The 25,876-nt window shown below is 38.4% G+C and overlaps 1 protein-coding gene across 1 annotated transcript; it reads left to right on the top strand.

Moving 5' to 3' along the window:
• Positions 1–22,250: 22,250 nt before the first annotated feature.
• LOC147305708 (putative N-acetyltransferase camello) lies at positions 22,251–23,934 on the top strand. The gene is made up of 2 exons (XM_086278223.1): positions 22,251–22,334; positions 22,875–23,934. The coding sequence occupies exons 1-2, from the start codon at positions 22,316–22,318 to the stop codon at positions 23,624–23,626; spliced, it is 771 nt and encodes a 256-aa protein (XP_086134349.1). The 5' UTR covers positions 22,251–22,315; the 3' UTR covers positions 23,627–23,934.
• The last annotated feature ends 1,942 nt before the right edge of the window (positions 23,935–25,876 follow it).

The following is a 25,876-nucleotide window of genomic DNA, read 5'->3' as shown; positions in this document are numbered from 1 at the left end:
TTCAGAGAGGTGTACTGTTTTCCCTCCTTGTAAATCTCACATTTGATGATGGACCACAGGTTCTCAATGGGGTTCAGATCAGGTGAACAAGGAGGCCATGTCATTAGTTTTTCTTCTTTTATACCCTTTCTTGCCAGCCACGCTGTGGAGTACTTGGACGCGTGTGATGGAGCATTGTCCTGCATGAAAATCATGTTGTTCTTGAAGGATGCAGACTTCTTCCTGTACCACTGCTTGAAGAAGGTGTCTTCCAGAAACTGGCAGTAGGACTGGGAGTTGAGCTTGACTCCATCCTCAACCCGAAAAGGCCCCACAAGCTCATCTTTGATGATACCAGCCCAAACCAGTACTCCACCTCCACCTTGCTGGCGTCTGAGTCGGACTGGAGCTCTCTGCCCTTTACCAATCCAGCCACGGGCCCATCCATCTGGCCCATCAAGACTCACTCTCATTTCATCAGTCCATAAAACCTTAGAAAAATCAGTCTTGAGATATTTCTTGGCCCAGTCTTGACGTTTCAGCTTGTGTGTCTTGTTCAGTGGTGGTCGTCTTTCAGCCTTTCTTACCTTGGCCATGTCTCTGAGTATTGCACACCTTGTGCTTTTGGGCATTCCAGTGATGTTGCAGCTCTGAAATATGGCCAAACTGGTGGCAAGTGGCATCTTGGCAGCTGCACGCTTGACTTTTCTCAGTTCATGGGCAGTTATTTTGCGCCTTGGTTTTTCCACACGCTTCTTGCGACCCTGTTGACTATTTTGAATGAAACGCTTGATTGTTCGATGATCACGCTTCAGAAGCTTTGCAATTTTGAGACTGCTGCATCCCTCTGCAGGATATCTCACTATTTTTGACTTTTCTGAGCCTGTCAAGTCCTTCTTTTGACCCATTTTGCCAAAGGAAAGGACGTTACCTAATAATTATGCACACCTGATATAGGGTGTTGATGTCATTAGACCACACCCCTTCTCATTACAGGGATGCACATCACCTAATATGCTTAATTGGTAGTAGGCTTTCGAGCCTATACAGCTTGGAGTAAGACGACATGCATGAAGAGGATGATGTGGACAAAATACTCATTTGCCTAATAATTCTGCACTCCCTGTATATGAACTACAGCAAAGCTTCTGGGACTTCACCTCCACATTTGACCACTTTGTTAATAACTGTCTCATTCTTTGACCTGAGCTGCTCTTCAAATAATATACTAATAATTTTGTTTGACATATTACTACCATAATTCCTACATTCATGAGAGTTTTGCATTTAATGCTTATAATTAACTGTGGACGTGTATTTATTAGAATTGTCTATTGTGTGCAAAGTTTAAGTTACTGTGCAAAATGCATGCATGTGCACATTTTTTGTTGCTTTGCATGTAAACACATTTGTAATATGATTCCTACAAAGCATTTTGTAAATGATGCTGCAAATGCATGACTAAAAACGAAATGTGCATATGCTTTATTTTATTCAAATTATTAGTACTGCTGGAAATTTTTATTAGAGTTCTCAGTACCTAGAGATGGAAATATAAGCCTTATTTGCACCCACTGACACTGAAGTGCTCACATATTTTACACCTTTCAGACAATGCTACAGTCGGCAGGGCCTGAAGTACTGCAAAGAAATGCAGACATTGACTTTACAGCAATGCTTTCACAGTGTGCCACATATTAAACACATGTAGCCTACCTGTAAATGGTTGTTGGCATAGCTACAATTACTATTAAAGATGAGAAGGATAAGCAGTGATTTTATCTGTTGCAAAGGCACGTTTAAAAGCTGAAGGTGACAGAATATTTACATTTCAGTAATACCCTGAAGCTACAGAATGAACAGCCTAGGTAAAATAAGATCAGCTGAGACAATGACTTATCCATTTTTTAAATATATTTGTCTCTATGTGAGCAATTTTCTGGTCAAATTCACAGTTAGTGTGTGTGTTTAATGTTGCGTGTATGTAAATCTATTCTTTATTTACTAGAAAGCATTTCTCAATTTTACTGATCTACTTTTATTTCTGTTCCTTTTAAATGTTACTTGTTAAACTGTATTATTCTTTCTTTTCTTGGTTTTATGCCTTCTAAAGTGCTTTTTTAAGCACGTTGTGCTCTATAATTAATGATTATTATTGTTATTATTTCATAGGCCATTTATTGAAATGGCCTTTGCAAATGTTTTGGGGTTTGGGATGAAATGAAAAGCTCTTTTATAGCAGTGACATCAAGACTAAGGAATTCACTCATTAATGATTATGTTTTGTACGTCGATGAGTACTGTGTACTGTGTTAAAAAAGAGGTTTACATAAACAATGACTCACCTGGGATTTCTCATATATATTTATTCTCTTTCTTTTTGTCTCACCTGCACGTCTCTCTCTGTAGAAAGCTAGTACAGCTGTAGCACCCATTGTCTCGGGTATATGAGGGTTGGACAGTTCTATCATTAGTTTGGATATAATAATTAAGAAATGTCTGTATTGGCTGATGCACATCACCAATTCCAGGATACTACTAATGATGATTGGCTCACTTGTACGTGCAGTAAATAGTCACAAACATTCAGGTGCAGGACTTTACGGCCTTAAAGGGTTTCTGTTACTTGGATAATCAATCATATCATTATTAGATCTCATTATTGCATCTCATCTTGGGAAAGATACAATGCCATTACTTTGTGAGTCTTTCTGCCACTTTGGAAAATCGCCAAGACTAAAGCTGCGATTTCTGCAGCTGCTTTCAACTTGCCATCTTCCCAAGGTCTAAGTTAAGTAACCTATCTTCTGCTGTGCTGCTTGTGCATTTCTTCACTGCTTGTATATTTTGACAGGTGTTTTTTTGGCATAAACCTGTAAACAAACTGGAACTTCTTGCTGCTCAATTTACTATTATACTACTGAATCTCTGCATATTTATTCAGAATCTATTGTCCAGGTCATTATTAGAAGTCCATACAACAGTTAAGAGTTAACCTTTTCTTGGGTTATTTGGCAACTGCATGCCTTACGGCCAATGCACAGAGTCATCATTGGGCCATATTTTATTTTCTACTCATGATTTTTGAGGTTTTCTCATACCTCCAGTGTGCTTTTCATCTAATTATCGTGGTTTTTGTTTGTTGTTATCCTAGTCTAATAGAATCTTTATCTATATCCCTATGCAACGTTCTTCAAAAACTAAAACCAGTATACATTTTGTTGAATAAAACAATCCCAGATAAACAACAGATACCCAGTCCACACCATATCTCTTCTCTTTTATCACTCCAATCCTGCTCATCAGCAACTGAGAATCAAACAAACATGAAAATGATCAGCGTTGCATTTACAACAGGACTTTCAATTGATCTCAGTTTCATCTCATTTGTAATGAATAATTTAGTTGCTTTAAGGGAGGCCTGACTTGCATAAAAGAAGAATCTACGTCCATTTTAGTGGTGAAATATTTCTCATTTAACAACATGCGTGTTAACAGCATGCCATGGGTTTATCAAAGTAATCACGTTAAATTGCAACAATCTTTGTTGCTTCCCAAAGAAAAGGTGGGGTACGCTTGGTTTTAAATTTAGTGGGCAGCACAGTAGAAAAAGGTTCTGGGTTCAGCTGAGGCCTTTCTGTGTGGAGTCTGCACATTCTTCCTGCATGGTCCCACGTTCCCCCAGAATCCACAAGAAGTTTGTTTTAAATTGGCTGTAGATGTGAACGTAAGTGTGCATGGCTGTCTGTCATCGTGCCCTTGGTCTAAGCTGGGCTAGCCTTAACTCCATCACGGCCTTAGCTGGATAAACAATTAAGAAATGGATGGTAAAACTGAGATGTATTTAGTTTAGAATATTTCCTTTCACTGGGGTTTCATGTTTACCTGAGGGTGTCCAGCATGCTTGCCGAGCTACTTCTCAATCAATAAATCAAACAAAATTTATTTATACAGCACCTTTCATGGAAATGGTTTACAACTGACTGAAAGATGCACAAGGCAGTAAATATAGTCTGGGAAAAGTAATATGTGCCAAGATACCTTCTTTTTATTGCCATTTGGCTTTTATAATGTAAATAAAATAATGGAAACCCAAAAAATATACATCAGAAAGAAAGCTGTGATAAAACTCGCATAAAAATAATTTATTGAAACGCAGCTATAAGGACTAAGGAAGTGAACGGTTTAAATATAAATAGTGAAATTACTCAGGGAAAAAGCATTACAGTGAAGTAGTAGGCTGTTATTTATGAAGAAAATGAAATGAGCAAAACAGCAGCGATGCCTTGAAATTATAAAAACTGTTCTTGGATGAGAAGGGCTTGAGTTCCTGTGAAATTGTTGCACAGACTCATATTGGTGGATCACAGAGGCTCGGTTATTTTTTTGAGTGTTTTTTTGAATGCTTATTAAGCAGGAAGCAATAATTTTGGTTTAGGGTTAGATCTCAGAATCCGTGTTGCTTTGGGAACTGAGTCAAACTTTTTTAAGTATTTGTTACGTATGGTAATTTTCTCAATTTGAAGTGTCTCATACTGAAATGCCAGCCTACGTGTGACTTTTATTGCATGCACGATGTTTGCAACATAAAGAAAACGACAAAGAACGACTTATTAGAAACCCTGTAAAACTGGTTATCTTCATCTTGTTTAATAGCATTATCTTTTGTAGCTGTTTAAAACCTTGTGATGAGTGTAGATCGAAAGGTATTCCTGGTGCTTTGCAGCAGTCTCTGAATATGAACAGACTGACCTCATTTGAGGGTATGGGTTGGTGTTTTCTGCATTACCGTGGGAATGCCATTCTATTTCATCCTATTCGTGGCATATATTTATCAGTCAGTTGCATATTTGTAAACCGCCTCATCTAATGTGTAATTGTAAACTGGCAGTGTGGCTACTGTGAAGGTCTCTGTTGAGCAGACTGGATATTGCATGAAAAGAATTGTTGCACGATGTAAACTGATGAATATTTTACATTTTTGGAGAAAAATGAAACGGCTTTTTCTTCAAAGTAGAAATTACCTTTTTTTCCCCCCAGTGTAAAAATCATTCTTTGGAAGAAATGTCAAGAATTTTCAAAACATGAACATCATGTCCGCACAGAAAGAGAGACGGGACTGTCTGATATTGAAACATATTTGTATGAAAACATTGTCTTTGCCAATCACTTCTCGCCGCTGGGGTGGGGAGTGGCTGCTAACCTCATTTGTTTTCAGCGAGCTCGTCTCTCTCTGGGTGTTTTTAAGTGTGATATTTTCAAAGTCTTTGAAGAAAGACAACCTAGATTTTTTTCTTCTTTCAGTCCAATTTATGCGATAGCAGAATTTGAAGGGGTGCTATGAATACCAGTCATATGTTGACGACGCTGCCGAGAACTCATAAGATTTTAAAAGATACTGAAATTTTAGAAAGTAGGATTAGTATTGCATTTGAGAAAACTGATCAGATGCATTCGTTGTTTCAAATGCATATCCACAAGGACGGGCCATTAATAAGGCAAGATAGGAAACTGCAGCAGGAGAAACCACCAGGTCACTGCACAGCCCTTGATTGATTTGATCAATTACTAATTTGCACCACTAGAGTACAGTATCAACTATGCAGATCTTTCATTATCAGTTAAAAGAATAGCTTGACACTTTGTGAATCATGCTTATTTGCTTTCTTGCAGAGAATTTAATTAGTTAGACTTCCTGTTCAAACAGCATCCAACAGCCAAATGAAGTTCCTGCACATATCTGCCTATAAAGTAACATCTTGTTTTTACAATATCCTCTGTGAACCGTGCAAATGAGATGCAATGTATTCATTTCAGAGTTTTAAAAGTTACGGTTGACTTATTTTTGAACTTTGTCCAGAGTAAGGCTAACTGTTTCTCAATATTTCGTTTCTATGCTAAACAAATTTGAGCGACTCCTGTTTCCTGCCTCACAGTTAGCGCACAGATAAGAGAGAGGTATCTTGTCATCTAGCTCTTGGCAATGTAGCAAATGTAAATAAATATTACAAAATTCTAAATAATTTGGTTTAAGGGCATTTATTATGATCTGAACCAGAAGATTTCAGGCTTCACACTGTTAAGTTTCAGTCAGTTTTATCACCTCCTGGCTCCGTGTGGGGTCACTGAGAGCAGACCTCACGAATATGGTAATCTCAGATACAGAACTCTGGCGGTGAGCACAGAGGTTCTGCTGCTTTTGTTTGCTCGAGGCGACCAGGGACAGAAAAATTAGTTTAAAGGAAGTAAAACGACTTGTTTCAGACAGTGACTAAATTGAATTGAATAAAAATAGAAAAAATCCAGAGGATTATTTTGAGCAAAGCTACTTTATTCCCAGAATAAAAATCTGGACCTGGGTATAATATGACTTCAGTAGACCCTAAATTATAATATTACACTTTCTTAGAGAGGGTGTCAAAGTTTAGTTTTAATGCTTTTCATTATTTTATATTGTTATTATGGTGTATTCTGCTTTGGTTTATAAAATATAGGCTGACCAGGCAGTGATTAAAATGAAAAGAAATAAAAAATGGGTCCAGTGTCAGTCATTTAGTTATTTGTTTTATCCAAATTCAGTCAGTCTATGTTCACAACATTTACATTACAATTTAAAGATCACAGTGACTCTACAAATAAAATACACCTGAAAATGTGAAGTGGAACAGCTTCAAGCTTAGTATTTTGATTGAAACCATCTGCTAGGCTGCACTGAATCATTTGGCGGATAAATGTTCGAGGACACGAGCTTTAAAATAGGTAAACACGTGGGAGTAATTTTCTGGTGACATTTCAGGCTGAAAAGTGTCCTATCTGTGTTGTTTTGAGAATCAATAAGTTAATGTCTCTTTTTAAATTCCCTAGGTACCAGTCGCACAGGCCTTGATACTGGTTAGTGACCATCTGGCGTTGAGAGGGAAAAATATGTATTCCCGAGGAAGCTGAGATTGGTGATTGGAGGTTTTTGGTAGTAGTTGATGGCTAAAGTCAGTTCAGCCTAGAGAGTGGTCAGTGACTCCCTGGTAACTGACGGATGCTGGTGTGTATTCAGTGGCTTATTGGTGAGTGTTTCTGGAAGTCTTGGTCGCAAAGAGGTATATATGCACAAAAAACGTCTTTGCACTTGCTTTGTTTGCTGGCATGTAGCTTCCAGTGTTGGTCGTTACTTGAAAATAGTAATTAGTTACTAATTACTGATTACATCTCCAGGAAAGTAATCCAGTTACTTTACTGATTACTTATTTTTGAAATGTAATTAGTTACTTTATTACTTAGTTGCTTTTTAAAAACGTGATACACAACCTGAATATATAATAAAGCAATAGAGCTTTCAGCCCAAATCAGTTTTTTCTGCATAATCCATCATATAAAATGTAATCAAATGAAAAAGTCTCTTTTTAAAACTTGTTTTTATTAGTTTTAATCTTTTAACTTTATGCATCAAGCAAAAATGTAATTATATGCAACTGTCTTTGACTTGAAGAAATTTGTTTGACATTTAAACCTATTTTATGCATATTCCAGCATATAAATAAAATAACTTGTTGTGTTGACGCTCACTCTTTAAAATAGATGCAAGTAAAACACAGCAAAAAAGGAATAAAATCAAAGATTCAGCAGCACTAAGTCCTGTTGCTCTTAAGTTATTTTCACCTGTTTAGCAGGGGTGGGGCCGGTGGAGGTTTGCCTGGTGGAATTGGATGTGGTAGCCACAGCTGTCATGCCAGTGGGGGGGATCCAGGGGTTTCTCTGTGAATTTCACATTCAAGTGGCAGCGTGCTAGGTGCTTGCTCAGATTTGAAGTTTAATTTATCGCTGTAGAAAGAAGTTTTCTTTCCACGTACAGTCTACAGTGGACGGTTTTTGCCACTTTTTACATACACATTTTACATAATTTGCTTAGGGATTAATAAAGTATTCTGCTTCTGATTTATGGAATCAAACGCTAAGTAATGTCAGTGCTTCCAAGCTTTAAACGCTGCATGGTCGTACTCTCTCCTACACTCCATATTATCCATTGTGGATCTACACACATCTGTTGCTGCCACAGATGTCGCACACTCGTACGTCATTGTCATGAGACACTCTCAAACAAAATCACAGTTTAGTAGCACAGTAACGCAGTAACTGCTTATGGGAAAGTAACAGTAATCTAATTACTTTTTTGCTATAGTAATCCATTACTTTACTCATTACTTCCATGGAAAAGACTGACTTGGCAGCAAACAGTTGCAAACTAACTTCCAAGTGGTAGCAAAACTGTACAATGCAACACAAACCGGAGGTAAAATTTGGTTGGTAAAGGTTAGATTTGTTGTGTTTAAAATGTATTTGTTGCAGCAGTAAGAGACAGCTTTTACTTTGAAGGCAAATGTTCTCCATTTCTGATTTACATTGCATTTTTTTCTTAGTTTCACCACAGCCTGGAAGGTAAAAGGTGTTTGTTTGCAGACAACTTGGCATCTTTCATGCAAATGATTCCAATGATAGCAATCAGAAAGAAAGAAATTTGTGTGTAGCGCTCTCTTTTTTATTTTAGCTCACCCCCAGCGACCACTTGCAATACACATCCTTCCTGACAAGGCCTTAGCGTATTATTGCTTTTCAGACAAAGTACATTATATATTTTTTCTGGACATTAATCTGCTTTTGATAATTTTGTAAGGAAGTAACTTTTGCTTCTTATTTTTTCTGCTTTTTTTGTACAACACTTGCCACGTTTGATTAATGCCCAGTTCATCAGTTGCCCTAATCTTAGCTGTCCTTGCTTCCACTCACTATTGAGGAGAAGGCAGGTCTGATAGTGTGGTCACATCAAACCTGCCTTAAGATGTGTAGTTTATATTTTTCTGTATTTTTTTTGTTTTTTTGGGGTTTTTTTCTGCAAATAAAATTCAAGAAGCAAAACAAAGTTACTTTCAGGTTCAATCTTAATTGTGTATCTCTACATGAAAATAATGATGACCAGTAACCTGAATGTTTCAAACCATCTGACAGCATGATACAGCAGTTTCTTATGCATCTGTCCTACTAATTATAATTCCACTGTGAGGAAGAGATATGGTGTTGAAATTGGCTGGGCCAGAGGTCAGATGGAGACTCTTTACTGTACAGTGGTGTTTAGTAGCTGGATGCTAGGGTGATAATGACTTATTTAGGTTTGTTTACTTACTAAAATATTGCCTTGTTACTGGAACCTTATCCAAAGAGCAGTGATTAACAATATTCTCAAAAATACAGTAAATTGATAGAGTAAATTGCTTTTTTGTTCATCCTTTCAATCTCAGAGTTTAATTTGCATTCTTAAATAGTGCTTTCACCTTGTCAAAGGACAAAAGAGCAGTGCTTTTAGGCATAGTGCATTATGGGATCTGCATTTGTAATATGCTATATCAGATAAAATGACTTGATGCATAGAAACATTTTACACTTGAATGCTCTCTACATCTAACCCAATTTTGGGATACGGTTAGGCAGAGTCCATTAAAAAATCCTCTCAGTCAAAGAGGAGGCTGTTTACTTTTAAATGAACACTGAGCACTACCAGGTAATGGAAAAATAAATAAATGAAAACGCCAATAACAGACGCTACTTCTATGTTGGTACAGCTATGTAAAATTAAGATCTACAATAAAGCGGGGATTCCATCAGATTGTCGTGCATTAACATTAGCAATAGAGAACAAATTGAAATGACAACTTTTATATAAGAAAAAATGAATAACACTGACATCGAAATTGATAAATTTTCCGTTCGGTTAATTTTTATTTATATAACATCATTTCCCAACAACAGTCATCTGAACTCACTTTATGTTGTAGCATAAAAAAACCCTACAATATTAACACACAAACTGAAAATGCAGTGATTCAGTCTGCCTCCATGAGCAAGCACTTGGTGAGAAACAGGAAAAAGGCTTCTGTGAAGTCAGACATTCATATGAATGACGAAGATTGGGAGTGGAGGGGCGAACAGGAAGAAACCTTTTATACACATTGAATATATTTTTGCCTTTCTCACGTGTAACAAAACAGAAGATCTGGCCTGCCATGTCTGCATCGCATTGCTGCGGGTTCTCAGGTATGCTGCTGCTGTCCAAAGAAAAGGAACAGGCCTCTATGCAGTCCATTGAAAAACTAATTACACCCAGTGGTTATGGTTCAAGCAACATAGTGGATCGGACTTGTGCCTCACTGCAAGAAGGCCCTGAATTCGACATCACCACCTGAACGGGGCTTTTCTGTGTGGAGTTTGCATGTTCTACCCGTGTTTGCGTGGGTTCTCTCCGGGTACTCCGGCTTCCTCCCACAGTTCAAAGCCATGCATTTAGTGGGGTTAGGTTAATTAGTGATTCTAAATTGCCCATAGATGTGAATGTGAGTGTGAATGGGTGTCTGTCTCTCTATGTTAGCCTGTGATTGACTGACAACCTGTCCAGGGTGTGCCCCGCCTCTCGTCCTGTGGCAGCTGGAAGAGGCTCCAGCCGTCCTGCAACCCTGATGTGGATAAACGAAAGAGCATGGATGGATGGTTATGTTTCATGCACTTATGGGGTCACCCTTATGTTCAAATATGGTGTTCACTGTGGACAAACTGTGAATCCTTGTATCCCCTCAGCTTGCTACATATACATTTGGATTTTTGCACGTGGACGAGAGGGTTGCTTTATTGTACCTTCTGGTTGGGGATCGATTTCTCACTGTTGTTTGTGCTTATACTCGAAAACAACAGCTTAGAGACCCCAGCATATTTGAAGCTGCTGGAAGCTGTTCCACCTGCTCCATCACCCAATGGGAGAGTTCAATGCTCATGTAGGCAATAGCAGTGAGTCTTGGAGAGGCGTGATTGGGATGTATGGCCTGCCTGATCAGAACCCGAGTGATGTTCTGTTATTGAACTTCTGGCTGCAACTTACCTTCTTAATGCAGTTTTGGAGCAGTAAAAGTGTTCTTAGTTTTGCTTAAATAAATGAATCTAGCGGGAGGCACGCTTGATGCTCAGCAGTTAGCAAGTAAATATGTGGGACAATTACTGACATCAGCTGTTATTCAAATATAAGCTGATATTCTTGGCAGGCTAGTGGGACCAGTAAGTGCAGGCCAGGAACATGTAGCTCTACCAGAGCCAGAGATATCTGCAAAAAGGAACAGGTATATACAGAGAGAAGGGGGGACATGGCACAGACTACAGTAGAGAAAAGTTACAAGGTTAATGTATTAGTAGCATATAAATGAATGATGAGTTAAAGAGAAGCGAGTGAAGGAGAGGTGCTGGGAGGTCCCCTGGCAGCTTGGGCCAATATCAGAATATTAAAGGATGGTTCAGGGTCACCTGATTCTGGCAGTAAAACTTATCAAAAAGGAAATTTTAAGCCCAGTCTTAAAAGCAGAGAGGGTATCAGTCTCCTGAACCTAAATTGAGAACTGGTTTTACAGGAGAGTAGCATAACACTTGAAGACTGTGCCTTCAAATGTACTTCTAAAAGCTCCAGGAACCACAAGTAAGCTTGCCATCTGTAAACGAAGTGCGCTAATTGGATAATATATTAATGTGAAGTCTTTAGGGTATGGTGAAGCTTGTTCATTCAGGACTTTGTGAGGAGAATGATATTGAATTCTATTCTGGATCTTAAAGAGATTCAGTGAATAGAAGCTAGTGTGGCAGAAATGTGATCTCTCTTTCTAATTTCCTTTAGTGCTCACCCTGGAGCATTTCCTAATAATGAGGTATTACAGTAGTCCAGTCTAGAAATAACTAATGCTTGGAATAGTTTTTCAGCATCACTTTGAGGCAGGATGTTCCTAAGTTAGACAATATTGAGCCAATGAAGGACGGTGGCCCTGGAGATTTTCTTTAATTTGCTTAATATGCACGTTAAAGGACAGCTGTTCTGGAGGCCAAGGTAATGTCGTCTTGAGTATCTATCTGGTAGGACACCTGGCTTTCTAAATGTAATGGGGCGAAAATATAATAACTTTAATTGCGTCTGAATTTAGAAGCAGAAAATTACAGGTCGCTCGGGCCTTTATGGCTTTAAGACATGCTTATCATTTAACTAATTGATTTGCGTCCCCTGCCTTCGTAGATAAATACAGGTCCAGTGCTTTCTAATCATTTTGCCAGAGGGATTGATGGTCAACAATTTCACAAAAGTTAACTGTGGTTTCTTTGAACAGGTTTATTGCCCCTCCTCAAAAAATAAATACAAAAAGGGTGCAATAAATCTTTTCTTTTGCCTTCAACATTTTTTATTTTAAGGGTTTTTAAGTAATCCTGTACTTATAATCTTAGTATCAGCAAGGCCATGCACACATCATGCACACCAAAACATTAAAACCTCTGACGGGTAAACCAGTACTGATCATCTTGTCGCAGTATAGAGCTCTTTTGGGAAGCTTTGGTTCCTTTTGAATTCGTCTTTATGGTATTGGAAGTTGTGCAGGAATAAATCAGGACACAGAGGCCATAAAAGATCCCCTGCAAGCATTTTTTAAGTGGCATGAGTGAGACGGAAACAAAATCTGACTAAGTGTACTTTACATGTGCATTATGGCTAATCAGTGTAAAATTATCAGACTTTAAATGAGGGGGAAAAACTGCTTCTCTAATCTTATTCTGATTCATTTTGTCCTCAGTGTGCTGCCTTTTCTTTTATCAGACTTACCTTAAGTCGCTTCTCTTCAAAATGTACCCTGTCTGAGACAAATCAGTTGGTTAATATACCCCACAATTATGCAGGGACTTGTATTCTTTTGAACCATGTCCCCAAGTCAGTAATTAACCTTAAACAATATCGGCTTCTTTTAATGGAAAACAACAAGCCAATGGTTATTCACAGCTTTATCTCGCTGCAAAATCCCTCTATAATCCCCCAACATCTCCTGGCATATTTGTGGCTAGGTGGAGGTGGGCAGCTTTTTAAGTGTGATAGATGGAGTTTAGTTTCAGGCTGCTGCCGCTGCTTCCTTCTCTGGCCCAGCCATCCCCAGAGAGCCTTGGATGAGCCTGAGCCACAATATAGCTCTGCTGAAAAGCTTTTTGCTGTTGTTCAATCTGTATTCAGAAGAAGAGCAAGCAAGCCACTCTTACCAGATTTTTTATTTTTTTTTGGCTGAATCACTGACTTTGTATAGCCTTTTCATTTGTATTTAGATTAACATGACAATAATTTGAACAAAGAAGGTGCAGACATCCAATTTTACTGGTTTATCTAAAACAGTCCTTGTTAACCTGGGAAATAAAGGTCACTGACAATGAAGGAGGTGTGTTTAAAATCAGTTTATATTAAATAATCACATTTTTAAGGGCATAATACCTGCATAGGACTCCACCTATAGATGGCACGATCAAAAACCCCCTTGCCCCCCTAGACTACATCCTGATTCGATAAGTTGTGAGTATAGAGACAAAGAAATATATATAATTGGTAGGAGTGTGAAATTTCAAGATGCTGACACAGCAGAGAATCAAATCGAGGAGAAGCTGGAAATATTATGAAAAGCACCAGAAGCAGGTTTGGAACACTGGAATGTGCAGTGGTTTTTCCAGAGGAGTCGGCTCATCAAGCTTTAAGAGCAGCCCATCTGTGTAAAGAAATCTAAAAGTAAACTCTATAGCTGCAAAATATTCAGACTAAAAATGGTTTCATGCACGACTAAAGGGTAGAAATACATTGCTTTAAACCCCATCAGAGGAAACTGAGGCATACATCAGAAATTTGTGCACTATGACAGCGGTCACCAACCTGTTTTGCGCCACAGACCAGCCTTTCAGGTAGTGCAGATAAATACAACATAATAAAATTATACAACCAAGACAAAAACTGTGGTATTTTGTAAATATAATAATAAATGCGAATTCACTATGTAATTGTGTAACTTTATTAGCAGCGACCTCCTGAAATGTTCCAACAACAATGAGAGTAACATCCTCCTCTCTTCCCCTTAATACTCTCTGGTCACCATGGTAACGCGTAAACACTTCTTTCACACTAAGACGGCCAACTACAACGCAGGAAAAGACCCGGGGAAACAGAGTTAACGATAAAAAGCCTGAAAACCATAAATTTCACACCCGAGCTTCGACTCCAAGCGACTCGGGGGTTGGGGACCGCTGCACTATGACATTTCAAAGTCTCTGGATGACTCTAATGAAGAGATAAAGAAACATTAAATGTGGGGTAGAGAACGCTTTAATCTAATATTTAATGCCGGATGAGTCACACCATTTTCATGATCCAGTCGGTGATATAGATGACCCTTCAGACCAACCTTCTATGTAGTAGATAGAGCCAAACCTTTAGAGAAAAACGTCAGCCATGGCAGAAGAGTCGCTTTGTTACTGCGAGGTCGAGGGTTCAATTAGCCACGCATTTATAAATTACAAAGAATTAATTAATTATTAATCAAAATTCACTGATGATAAACTGACTAACTGCTTCATCTATAAAGTACTTTGGCATTGCTGCGTTGCTCTTGCACTGAAAACAGTTACATTAATAAAGTAAATGTATTTATTTTTTTCCTTTTTCTTTTAATACATTAACTGCTCTGAGGTGAGGAAATGGTTATTTTTTTAGTTATTCTGTAGCTGTCTCTCAGGTCAGTTTCAAAAGAAGAAAACAGACCTTGAACTGGAAGCAGAAACCACGTAAAATGTACCAGTGGATATTACATTTGTGTAATATAACTTAGATCTGCCAGTCTGTTGCATCATAGAAAAATGTATTTGATTTGATTGACATGTTTTTTAGTTCTTTACAAAAATGCGTTTTAATCTACAAAGCATATAAAACAGGGAGTTGTTGTCGAGGATATGTCAATACAGACAGGAATCAAAACTGTTGCTTCTGGAAAGTTCTTAGACCAATCCATGCTAAGATGTACATCCTAACAAGGTTCTGGTGTTCCCTGTTGATAGCAAAATATCTAGAATAATCTGGTTCACAGCATGCAATATAATGGCTGAAGGAATGCCAGTTTGTTTGGCTTGGCCTCCATTTATGCTTACAGTGTGTTATTGCTGTGAAATGGTGTCAAATGCTTTATCTTAACTGCAAGACCCCATGGTTGCAGTGTAGCTAAAGTGGTGTTTTGGCATGGTACGTAAATATACTGAACTCAGCTTTCACAGCCACTACAAATAATTAACAAAATATAATTATAAAATAATAATTAATTATACTGAACTGATACTGTTTTGGTTCCTAAAGTGTTTAACTCTATTATCATGTTTTTTTAATGCGCGCACTTAAGATTTTCTAGATATATTTAGATAACATGTACTCACATTTTGCAGCCAAATTCTTGGTGAATTGAGCAACTCAGGGGATAGCATGAAAAACGTGCGTTTATTGAGCAAATTGTCATCTTATTATTATTCTTGGCAACACGTCAGAAAAGAAACACGAGTCCCATCCAAAAATATCCCAAAATTTAAAAAGACGTGTGCAGCAATAACCTTTCCTAAAGCACCACCCTGAGGCCAAAAAACAAATACAAATAAAACTTTGATGTCACCCAGAGGATAAATCTTTTTGATTTAAGCAGCAGTACAATGTGGCCTTTTTTCTGTCACAACCCCCAAACTTTTTTCTTTTTTTTTTCCTTTTTTGCCTCATGGATGGCTCAGAATAACAACATGTACCTCTGTTGTTGAGCCCTCTGACTGTCTGTTGTATAACACGAATACCCCCTCATGGGGCTGTTATGGTTATTACTAACTTTTAGACTATTCCGGTATAAAATCTTCAGTGCTGCAAATAAAACCCTAAAAACATCCGTGAGCCTCGGATGGAAGCTTGGTCGTCTCCAGTACTGATCATCCTTCATCCGCGCTTTGTTTACAACTAACCCCGTCTTCCCTCTGCGATACAATATGTTTATAGACAGCTTTCCTTTATTCTTCAGTAGAATTTAAAATATAAGAAACTGTAGCAACAGGGAGTTATGTATGACTAAAATCCTATTATTTCCACTATGAAAATTACCTGGGATTCTCACTTTGAGGTGAGACAATCGCTTTTGTCTGCGTACAGTTGGTGAAGTGTCACAGCAGTTACTAAGAACGAAGCATGACTTGGATTGTGATGAAGTAAGATTATAAAGTAAGATTTGATGGAAGGCAGCCTTCCACCCCTCTTGGGGCTGTTGTGATTCCAGACTTTCATTATGCTTTCTTATCTCTCATAATCTAAAAGGGTTGTCCAAGACAACCAAAGCGTGCACCCTGGTTTCTTTGTACAATTATACTGCAATGTGTGATTAAAAAAACAAAATGAAAGGTTGCAGATTCGCATTCAGACATTGTGTTCTTTTTTGTGCAGTTACCATTGGGCGTCTCCCGTTATTCACACATCAATTGAAACAAATATTGGCATGACTTTGATTTTCTTTGAAGATTAAAGTTGTTATCTTGAGCTAATCAAGTAGGTCAGCAGTGACAGAAAGCATGAGTCTATGGCATTAAAGTGTAGTAGGTTAGCATTTTCAGAACTACCCTTACTCAGGTTTTTTCAGTTAGAGGAGATCAATGCCTGCCTACCATGCCTACCAGTTAATTTTACAAGGCTGGTTGAGCCAAAATACTCAAATGGATGTTGTTCAGTTGGTCTAGCCCCTCAGTTTGGTCTCAGTTGCCTCCAAAGCCTGAAATATGGGACTGCAGTTAAACACTCTCTTTCAACCCTTGTGAGGATTTAGTGTTATTCATGGTGTAGTCATTTGTACTTCTAGTTCTCTTAGTTATTTTCTGGTTATATTTGTAGTCTCTGGTCTTTAGGTTTTGTTTCTGTGCCTCTCCTGTGTTACATCTAGTCACCCTTGTCTCTATGTTTGTGCATCTCCTGTGTCCTGACAGTGTTGTCTTTCTGTCTCCCTAGTCAGTTATATTCTCATGTCTATTCTTCCCCAGTCCCAATCTGTCTGTCAGTGTGTTTCTTGTGTTTCCTGTTTTATTTTGATAGTCCCTTGTCCTGTGTTTATTGTATTCTGTTTTGCTTCCTCTCTGTCTAATCGGTTAGATCTGTTCCAGCAATGTTTCGCTTCTTTTTCCTTTGTGTATTTAGTCCTCTGTCTTCCTCTGCATGTTGTTGTGTCGTCCTCCTTATAATTCCAAGTTCTATGTTCCAGTTTCCTAGTTTTAGTTCCTTGTTTATAGTTTTTGGCTTAGTTTCTTGTATTTAGTTTTCAGTCTATTCAGTTTAGCATTAAACCAGAGGCTTGTGCTAACCTAACCAAAATATTATTCCCTTATCCAAAAACTAATTATGTGATGGATCACTAATGCCTACTAAATGAAGCATTAGTGATCCATCAAGATCTAAAATTCATAGGTCTGTTTGAACTATAAGTGGTCTTGCTTTGCAAGATCAAAAACAAACACTGCTTAAGTGGTGCTTAGGGGCTATGGCAGTTTTAGGTGATAGAAATTCGGTAATGGTAACTGTAAACTTATCTGAAAATGCAATGCGTGGCTTGAGATGGATGGAAAATTGACAGACGTTTTCTGCAGCTTTGTTAAGTTGCTGTCTTTTTCCATCTCAGGGCTTTTTTTGCTAATAACATTAATAAAAACTTTACTAAATTATGCCTTTATAGCCACAAAGTAAATATAGGTCAGTTAGCCAGCTAGCTTATCTTAGCACAAAGCGCAGAAGAAAGCAGCTAGCAGTTGCCTGCATGTACTTCTGAAACTCATTACATAATGGTAAATACGCTAATTTAAATGTGGATGTTATTAGTTTCTTACAGTCACATGACATGTTGCCCGCTGTTCTCAACGCATGTTATTTTAATGCTGCCTTTGAGCAAAAAGCCTAAAGATAAAAAATACACTGTCTACCACCACTGTCTACCATTATAGCAAGGCTAAATGGAAATCTCTGGAGAGTGTTAGCTCAGTGTATGTGTACTTTTGTGTCACAGGAGATGACAAAGTTAAATTCAGAACTGTTGGAGACGCAGTGGGTTGAAAATAACTTTTTCTTGGGTGTTTTCAAATGATGGCGACTGGATGAGAAAATCTCAGTAATATAATGGGTTAATGTCTTAATGTCATACTTCTATGACAAGCATATGAAACAGGCTCATTAATTTACAGTCTCCATTATAAATGGACCATGTAGTTAGTCTAGAGTGATTAGTTTCCAGGGCAACTTCAATAGTTTTTTTTTTTTAACTTGCGACTTTTTGTTTCAAGACAATGTGCAATCAATTCTGAAGCACTCTTAACTAATTCTATCAAGTGAGATTAATATTACCTGTGATGATGAGGTGTTATGTACTGAAAGCAATTCGTGACACTTCATGAACAAGTGTGACTTGATGAATGCTACAGCATATTCTTATTAATTCAAATAATGGTTTTAACTTTCGTGTTTAGAAATAAAATGCTCAGCAATAGTTTATTCAACTTTAAGGTGAACGGTGGTGACTCCAAGAGCATAATCGGCTTTTTCAGACATGTAATGTATAATGCTGTTCACCTTAGGTACTTTTGTCAACACACAGTGATTTTTACAGTTAGGTTGTCCTTCTTCACACATCATTTGCTGACCCTGATCTACACTATTACGGAATGCTACTCTTTCCCAAGAAAAGAGCATTTACTTTTCAGGTTTTCAGTATGAATCAGCACGTAGGAGTAGAAGCTTGTCTTCAAGGTCATCACACAGGTGAATTTACTACACTGACTGAATCTGTAGCTTTTACCCCCAACTGGTGACCAAGAGCTGTTGTCAGCTGCTTTTCTGAAGAGTTTATACACCACAACTGTGTGTTGTCTTTTTAAGATATTTGTCCACACATCATTCTGTTTGAATCCATATGTAGCCTTTGATGGCAAACAAGTATTTCATCTTATTCATGTTTTTTGATTGCGATTATGTTCCCCAGAAAATCACCAAGAGTCAGGATAAACCAAGTGACACTTTGAGGACAGCATTTTACTCACATTTGTTGAGTAAAGACATATAAAAATAAAAAGTTTGTGCTTGCGTGGGTTCTGTCTGTGTAACTACTCCTTCCTCCTGGCTGTGAATGTGGAATATTTTTGATTTTTTTTTAGCCTTGCAAAGGATTGGCAGTCTCTCCAGGGTGGACCCCACCTATTGCCCTAAAATAGCTGATACTGTGTAGGATTCAGCCTCCCCACAACTTTGAACTGAACAAATGAACGAAGATGGATGGAAGGAAAAATGACCTTTTTAGGACTGCGCCGTAAACATCTTTCAATTTCATTACAAATGTGTCTTTCAAAGATGATGTGATTTCAGAGTATGTTGCTTTAGTGCAAAAAAAGTATCTTTAAGCATTAATGCCAGACAAAACTGAACTTCATAGTCAGTGAATGTGAACCTTTTGAAATGTTTCCATTCCATTTATAACATCAACGCAAACCAGCAAGCTGGTAAGTATGTTCCCATCTATTGTTGAGTAGCAGAAGTTATTTTGCAGATTTGAATTACTTTGTTAAGATTCATTCAGCGCCAGGACTGGGCTTGTATAACTTTTCAATTGCACTTCAGTACATTTGTATGTCAGTATTCAGTCTGGATATTCATTCAGGTTAACCAATGTTAAGGTTCAAAATTGAGGAAGGAGAGTACAAACCACCCTTGGTCCAGAAGCTCTTGGTCCAACAATGATTTTAATGAACACACGTGTGGGAAGACACTCTGTACGCAGACAGCCAGTAGTCCTCGACTTAATCAAAGCATGAACAGATATTTTATAGCATCAGGGTTTGATTTACTGACGCCCCTTCATGCGTCACAGATACATTTTATACATAGATCAGATCAACACCACAATGGCTTTTCACCCAGAAGATCATCTTCTATTTTCATGGCTGGTACTTTCCGTTCTTGTCTTAAAGTAAATTGTTCCTCTTTCTTGCCGAGACAACAAGGACGGTTCCTCTTTTACCGAGACACTTTTGCAGTTACAACCAGACATGACTAATCTCTCCTCTAAATAAATTTAACTCATGTGTGTGTGTCACGACCTCACATGCTCTTTCTCAATTCACCTGTTGCACTTCTGACCTTTCACCAGACCAGAGGCTCACTGAGACTGTGTATGTCTTCTACTAAATAAATGTTTTAACCAAGAACCTCTACTTAAACCTTAATATGAAATGATCTGATATATAAGTGTTTTGTAAGCATGTATTGCAATTCCTTCTATGGCTCCAAGTCACTTGCACAATAGATTGTCCGAACATCGCGCCGAACAAAGCTTCCGACCCCCAATTAATTGACCGAGCTCCAACTCTTTAATAAGCACAGATATGCATTGTGTATAAAATAGTCATAACTGCTTAAGGCCTTCTTAAAGCTATCTGTTACATTGTTAAAGCCTCGTCTTAGCCTGCTGCTCAAAATAACTTTCACTTCTGCAAAACTCTCCAAGCCTGTTTCCTGTCCTGTTACTTTTAGCCTTTCTGAAAGACACACTGTTTAACCCCTGAATGCAATATAAACTCCAGATTATATTATTAATGCAATGGTAATGATGACAATTATTTAACAATAGCAGTAAAATAATTTCCCTGCTCCACACCGTCCTTGTTGGATGGATCATCATTATGGATGTACAGAAGGGTATTTATTTTCTCACCATCACACAAAGAATAAGGACTAACCCTACATGCGATGAATACCGAACAACTTAAAGCAGCTTGTTACTACTTATGAAGCGCCTTGAGGCGACTTTTGTTGTGATTTGGCGCTATATAAATAAAATTGAATTGAATTACTTTTCTTTGAACATGGTAGGTGATAACTTAAAAACTGTAACTGTAAAAGGTTTATTAGGTAAGCCTAATATTTAACCTATCGTTGCATTACATTGGTCTCAGGACTCTCAATTCAATGTGTCTACATATGCCACATAACCAAAGATCATGACTTTAAAGGTTTTAATTAGTGCGTAAATTTGGCGTGGTTTATGCAACTAATTGTGTATGCAGATGGGAATTAAGGACTTTGTGATACAGGCCTCTGAATGTTTTTTTTGTTTTTTTTTTGCCTGTCCCGTTTGGCTCTTTTGCCATCAGAATTGTTGTCTAAAGGCAAAGAAAGATGCCCAACGGATTTACTTTACCAAATTGACCATCCCAGCCTTGCCGTAATGATCCATTTGATTCACCTTTTATTGTTTATTTTATTTTCACTTACTGAATACGGGACAGACTTGACTGGGGGAAAGAAGGGGAGAAAGAAAGAGGGAAAGAGAAACAGCTGAGAAGAGGGACGGGGGAGAAGGGCAAAAGCCAAAAACCAACAGAACGGGCAGAGAAAAAAAAAAGCATATATCAATCACCTGGGTCACCTGCTGAGAAAGAAAAAAGAAAACAAGCAGAAGAGAACAAGAGTAATAGAATAAACAACATCACAATGATATATGGGAATATGACAGTAAATACTAAATATTAAACATTATTGTGCAGCACATAAGATCAACAGAACACAGTGTGCTCACATGCTTACCGAACGTGATTACAGGAGTGGAGGAGGTTTCACTTCTGCATTCAGAATTCACTCTGCAGATGTGAAATGGTTTCAGAAAGTTCCACAGTTGCTTGACCTTCCAGGGCTCACAGATTCATGAGGCAGTGCTATTGATTTAAACAGGTGTAAAGGCCTTTCTCCTGCTGAGGAAATTTAATCATGTCAGAGGGCCACCAGGTTATTGCACAAGACACTGTCACCAGCGCTATAGGACACTTTTATGTCAGGGGCCTAGACAATATTAATTTTACTTTCACCTTATATTGTGCAGAAGAAGCGGTCTGGAGATCCAAAGCAGATTCCCGAGAGAAAACCACCAAAACTGAAGCACCCAAAAAAGAGATTAATAAGAACATTTTATTCTTGGAAGTATCTTTGAAGTTTTCGAATGGTTCCTGAATTCACATTCTGATCATTTTTCTGATTTAATATGTTCAGGATCTGTGCTCATCCTCCCTGACAAATCCAGTGATGAAGTTCTTTACTCTGTTGACTAAGCCCAATTAAGTTAAAAAAAATTAAATAACCAAAACAATCCTGTGTTTAATTTCAATTAACTTAAAGCACGCTTCCACAGAATCTAAATCAAAGTGTAAAATTTCTTATATAAACCTCAATGTTTTATACAAACAGTAGCAGTTATACTTCAAAGTCATTTCAGGTCTGTGTGTGTGTGTGTGGTGTGAACTCATAGGTGAGCATGCTCAGACTAATTTCAATTCCTTTTGTGAATGGCTGATTATCACAATCTGTAGATTAAGTCTGGGGCAGCTTTAAGTCTGTCAGAGTGAGAAAAAGACCAAAAGACGAGGGGAAGGCGTCAGCATGGCCCAGAAAAACAATTGTAAGTTAAACTTCTGATTATTTTCATCTTTTATGCTATTTTTGTTGTTGTTCTTGTCATGTTGGTTATGAACAAGAGAACTAATAAGACAGCACGGGTGCAGATGAATGGCAGTACTAACAACCCTTAATGACATAAACACGTTTCAATAAAACTAAAACGCTTTTGTTTGTTGCCTCAGGATCACCTTCGTTTGATTCCGATCATTAGCACATTTGAGACCTAATTGTATTGCATCCCCAGAATGACTCTCACTCTTGGAATCTTAATAGTAGTAATAATTTTAATTGTGATTTTCACCTCAGGTTGTCACATGAAAATGGCATTTTCATATTTATGTGGAATAGAAATGAATTAAAAATGAAAAGGGTAAGAATCAGTGAGAGGCATAGTGATTTATTTTATATTTATTTAACAGGTTACGTGAGCATATTTAGCCCATTGTGAAATCCAGCAGGAATTTCTGATTGCAACAACAGGCAGATTAGTCTCACCGAGCTCTCATTCTCTCCCCCCCTTCTCTTTTCCTCTAACATGCAGTTCAGTTCTCCATCAGGGAATATAGACCTTCAGATCAACATGTGGTCATGTCACTATTTAAGGATGGGATTTTTGAGCATGTTTACCCAGCCTTTTTCAAGGCCATGAGCCATCCAGACCATATTGGTGTTGCTCTGAGCATTTCGATGGCTGGTTATGTGCTTGGAGGCAGCTCCTACTTCCAAGCTCTACTGTTTGGCAGTGCATGGGCTGGCCTTATTTATTATTGCTGCCATGATATCTATGAGGGCTACATGATGAGGAGGCAAAGCGCAGATATGGCCGACATTCAGGCCAGCTACCTGGAAAACCCAGATAACGGCTTCTGGGTAGCAGAGACAGACATCAATGGCCAATCCAAGGTGGTAGGGATGGTGGCAGTGACTGGAAAAAGCGGAGAGGAAGAAGGCGAAAGGTTTGAAGACTGGAATGGCGGAGTGACGGGAGGAGGCTCTGAGCTGGCTCAAGATGCCGGGGATGGAAGTTATGGTGAGATGTGTCACATGGTCGTGGCATTTTCGTGGCGCCGCAAAAACTTGGGCTCGCAGTTAACACGGAAGGCTTTGGATTTCTGCAAAGAGAGAGGCTTCGGCCGTCTAATCCTGGATGTGAGCTCTCCACAGACAGCAGCCATTTCCCTGTTCGAGAAAGCCGGCTTTGTGCAAACCTCATCCCATCGCAACACGCACGCCAACCGCTGGTTCTCCAACCTCGCCAGAATAAATGTGATGCGAATGGAGAAGTTAATTTAAAGATAAAATTTAATCTAGCGAGCAGCTATTAGAACCTAAAATGTACAGCATATCATGAATATGTCACTTAATTTAATCTTGTACCATCATTGGAAAAAACTCTGTGTGATATTGGTCACTGGTTTCTCAAATTTGCTATCATGGTAGTTTGAAAAATATATTAAATTTCATGTTTTTTTTCCACAAAGCAGGATTAACGATCTCAGTTTCCTCGTATTTCTTCTCGCTTTGATCTATTATGTATACACCTGCACCCCTGACAGTCTGTTTCCCACAAACATAGAGAACAATGAGACAATTAGTCAACTTCTCAAACTTAGTTAAATGAACGTATTTGCATATCGTTAGCTTCATAGCATAATTGCCTAAGTCATTTGACTAAGTCAATGACTTAGGCACTTATGCTATGAAGCTAACGATATGCAAGTCTAGTACACCCCAGTAAGTTTCTAATAAAAGAATTTATTGTATTTTAAACGTAGTCACGTTCAATTATCTATTGTTCTCCTGTCCACTAAGGAATATAAAAATGTATGTGAGAAAGGAGAAGTGTAGTCATTTGGAAGCAGGAGAACTTTCTTTTAAGCCTCTTTCCAGGGAGAGGCTGAATCCCTCTGCCTCAGAGGAATTAATGCCAGCTGACTTCTAAGACCTCACAACTCTTTGCTTAAAATACCAATGAAAAATGCAATAGTATCAGGACATTGGGAGGTTTAAAATTCTTTGGAGCTAAAAGAGCTGTGAGTGTGTGGCATAAAAATAGGATAAAGACTTTGGTATACTGCAGTGCATTCAGGTCATTGTACACACGGCAAATACTGAGATTATCAACACCAAACAATAGAGAAAAAGTTTAACTGTTTCTTTATAGGTGGTCCTATGGTATGTGCGTGTATGGGAGGAGGGATTGGGTGAATCCAGGTGGAAAACCCATGGAAATTTTTCTTTTATAAAATAAAAAATGTGATCGTTGACTCTGAAACAATGCAAAAAACAGCATTTCTGTTCATTATAGAACCTGATGCAGGAAAAACCTAGTGACATGCATGGTGCAGCATCAGCTAAACAATGTAGATTTACACCTTTCTTAACCTACATTGCACCAGACATCTGCTAAAGGTGATTACAATTTCCAGAATATTATCATCACCGCACAGTAGCTGCTTTTCTTTAAAGGGTATGCGTCCGCAGACGACGAGCCTATAAGGAAAAAACATCAAGCAACCAATGTGTGCAATGACAGGTGCGACCTAAATGAGCTTCAAGAGAGGGTGCTGGATGGATAAAGCAGCTTGGCACTGAGAAACACACACACACACCCATCAGAGGCCTTCAGGCATCAATCATTCCTGCTGAGGCTGTCAGAAAAAAATTCGGCCTGTGGCCAGCAGGCAGGTGCTGAACTAGCCAAAGGAAGATGAGCCTTAATTCTGGCCAACCTGTTGTCATCCTCTCACAATTACCAGTACAATTGGCCTCAAGGTAATGACAGCTTGATTGTAATTCCTGTCATACACATGCTGCACAGATGAGTCAGTTGCCATTTTGGGGACAATGATATGAGATGAAGCTGCTGTGCAACTACTCTCCGTAACGTCAAAATCCATGCTGCCACAATGTCTATGAAAACCATTCAGCCCCTCAGAAGTTGTCGTGTTTTATTGCCTCATAGCAATGATGTCACACGCTTGATGTGCACTGATCACTAGAAAATAACCTTTTAACAGCAAAACATAAATGTAAAATACAAATTGGGAGTAGTGTGTGAGGCAGATGTATAAATTCAAGAAAGACAGACGGAATTTATTCTCTGGACAAAGCTATCCATGTTTATATCACATTATGCAAATGAATAGGCTGATTTTTAACCTTTATTTACAACATAGAACAGCAGTCCCCAACCCCCGCGCCACGGACCGGTACCGGTCTGTGAGTCGTTTGGTACCAGGCCGCGAGAGTTGAGGCTCGGTTTCCCTGGGTTCGTTAACTGAGTTTTCCTGGGTCTTTTCCCGTGTGTTATGAATAACTCTTCTTTTTTTTGGAACTGGTACTGGTTTTATTTTGTTGTATTTATCCGTGACACCTTAAAGGCCGGTGTGAAAATATTGTCTAGCAGATCATTACATGAAGGAACCTTTTAAAAAAACAAGCGCGCTCATGCTCACAGGTGTACACACGGGTGGTCACACCCACAAACTACACCCTTTTTGGCTCCTACCTCAAAGCACACTGTGTGCTGTTGATCTTATG

This window comes from Aulonocara sp. 'chitande type north' Nkhata Bay, linkage group LG20, assembly GCF_057382095.1.
Source record: "Aulonocara sp. 'chitande type north' Nkhata Bay isolate Kocher_YH1m ecotype deep benthic linkage group LG20, A_spYH_male_GT1.1, whole genome shotgun sequence".
In the NCBI taxonomy this organism is placed as follows: Eukaryota; Metazoa; Chordata; class Actinopteri; order Cichliformes; family Cichlidae; genus Aulonocara; species Aulonocara sp. 'chitande type north' Nkhata Bay.
The sequence above is the reverse complement of the archived record's forward strand: the minus strand, read 5'-3'. Positions and strand labels throughout refer to the sequence as shown.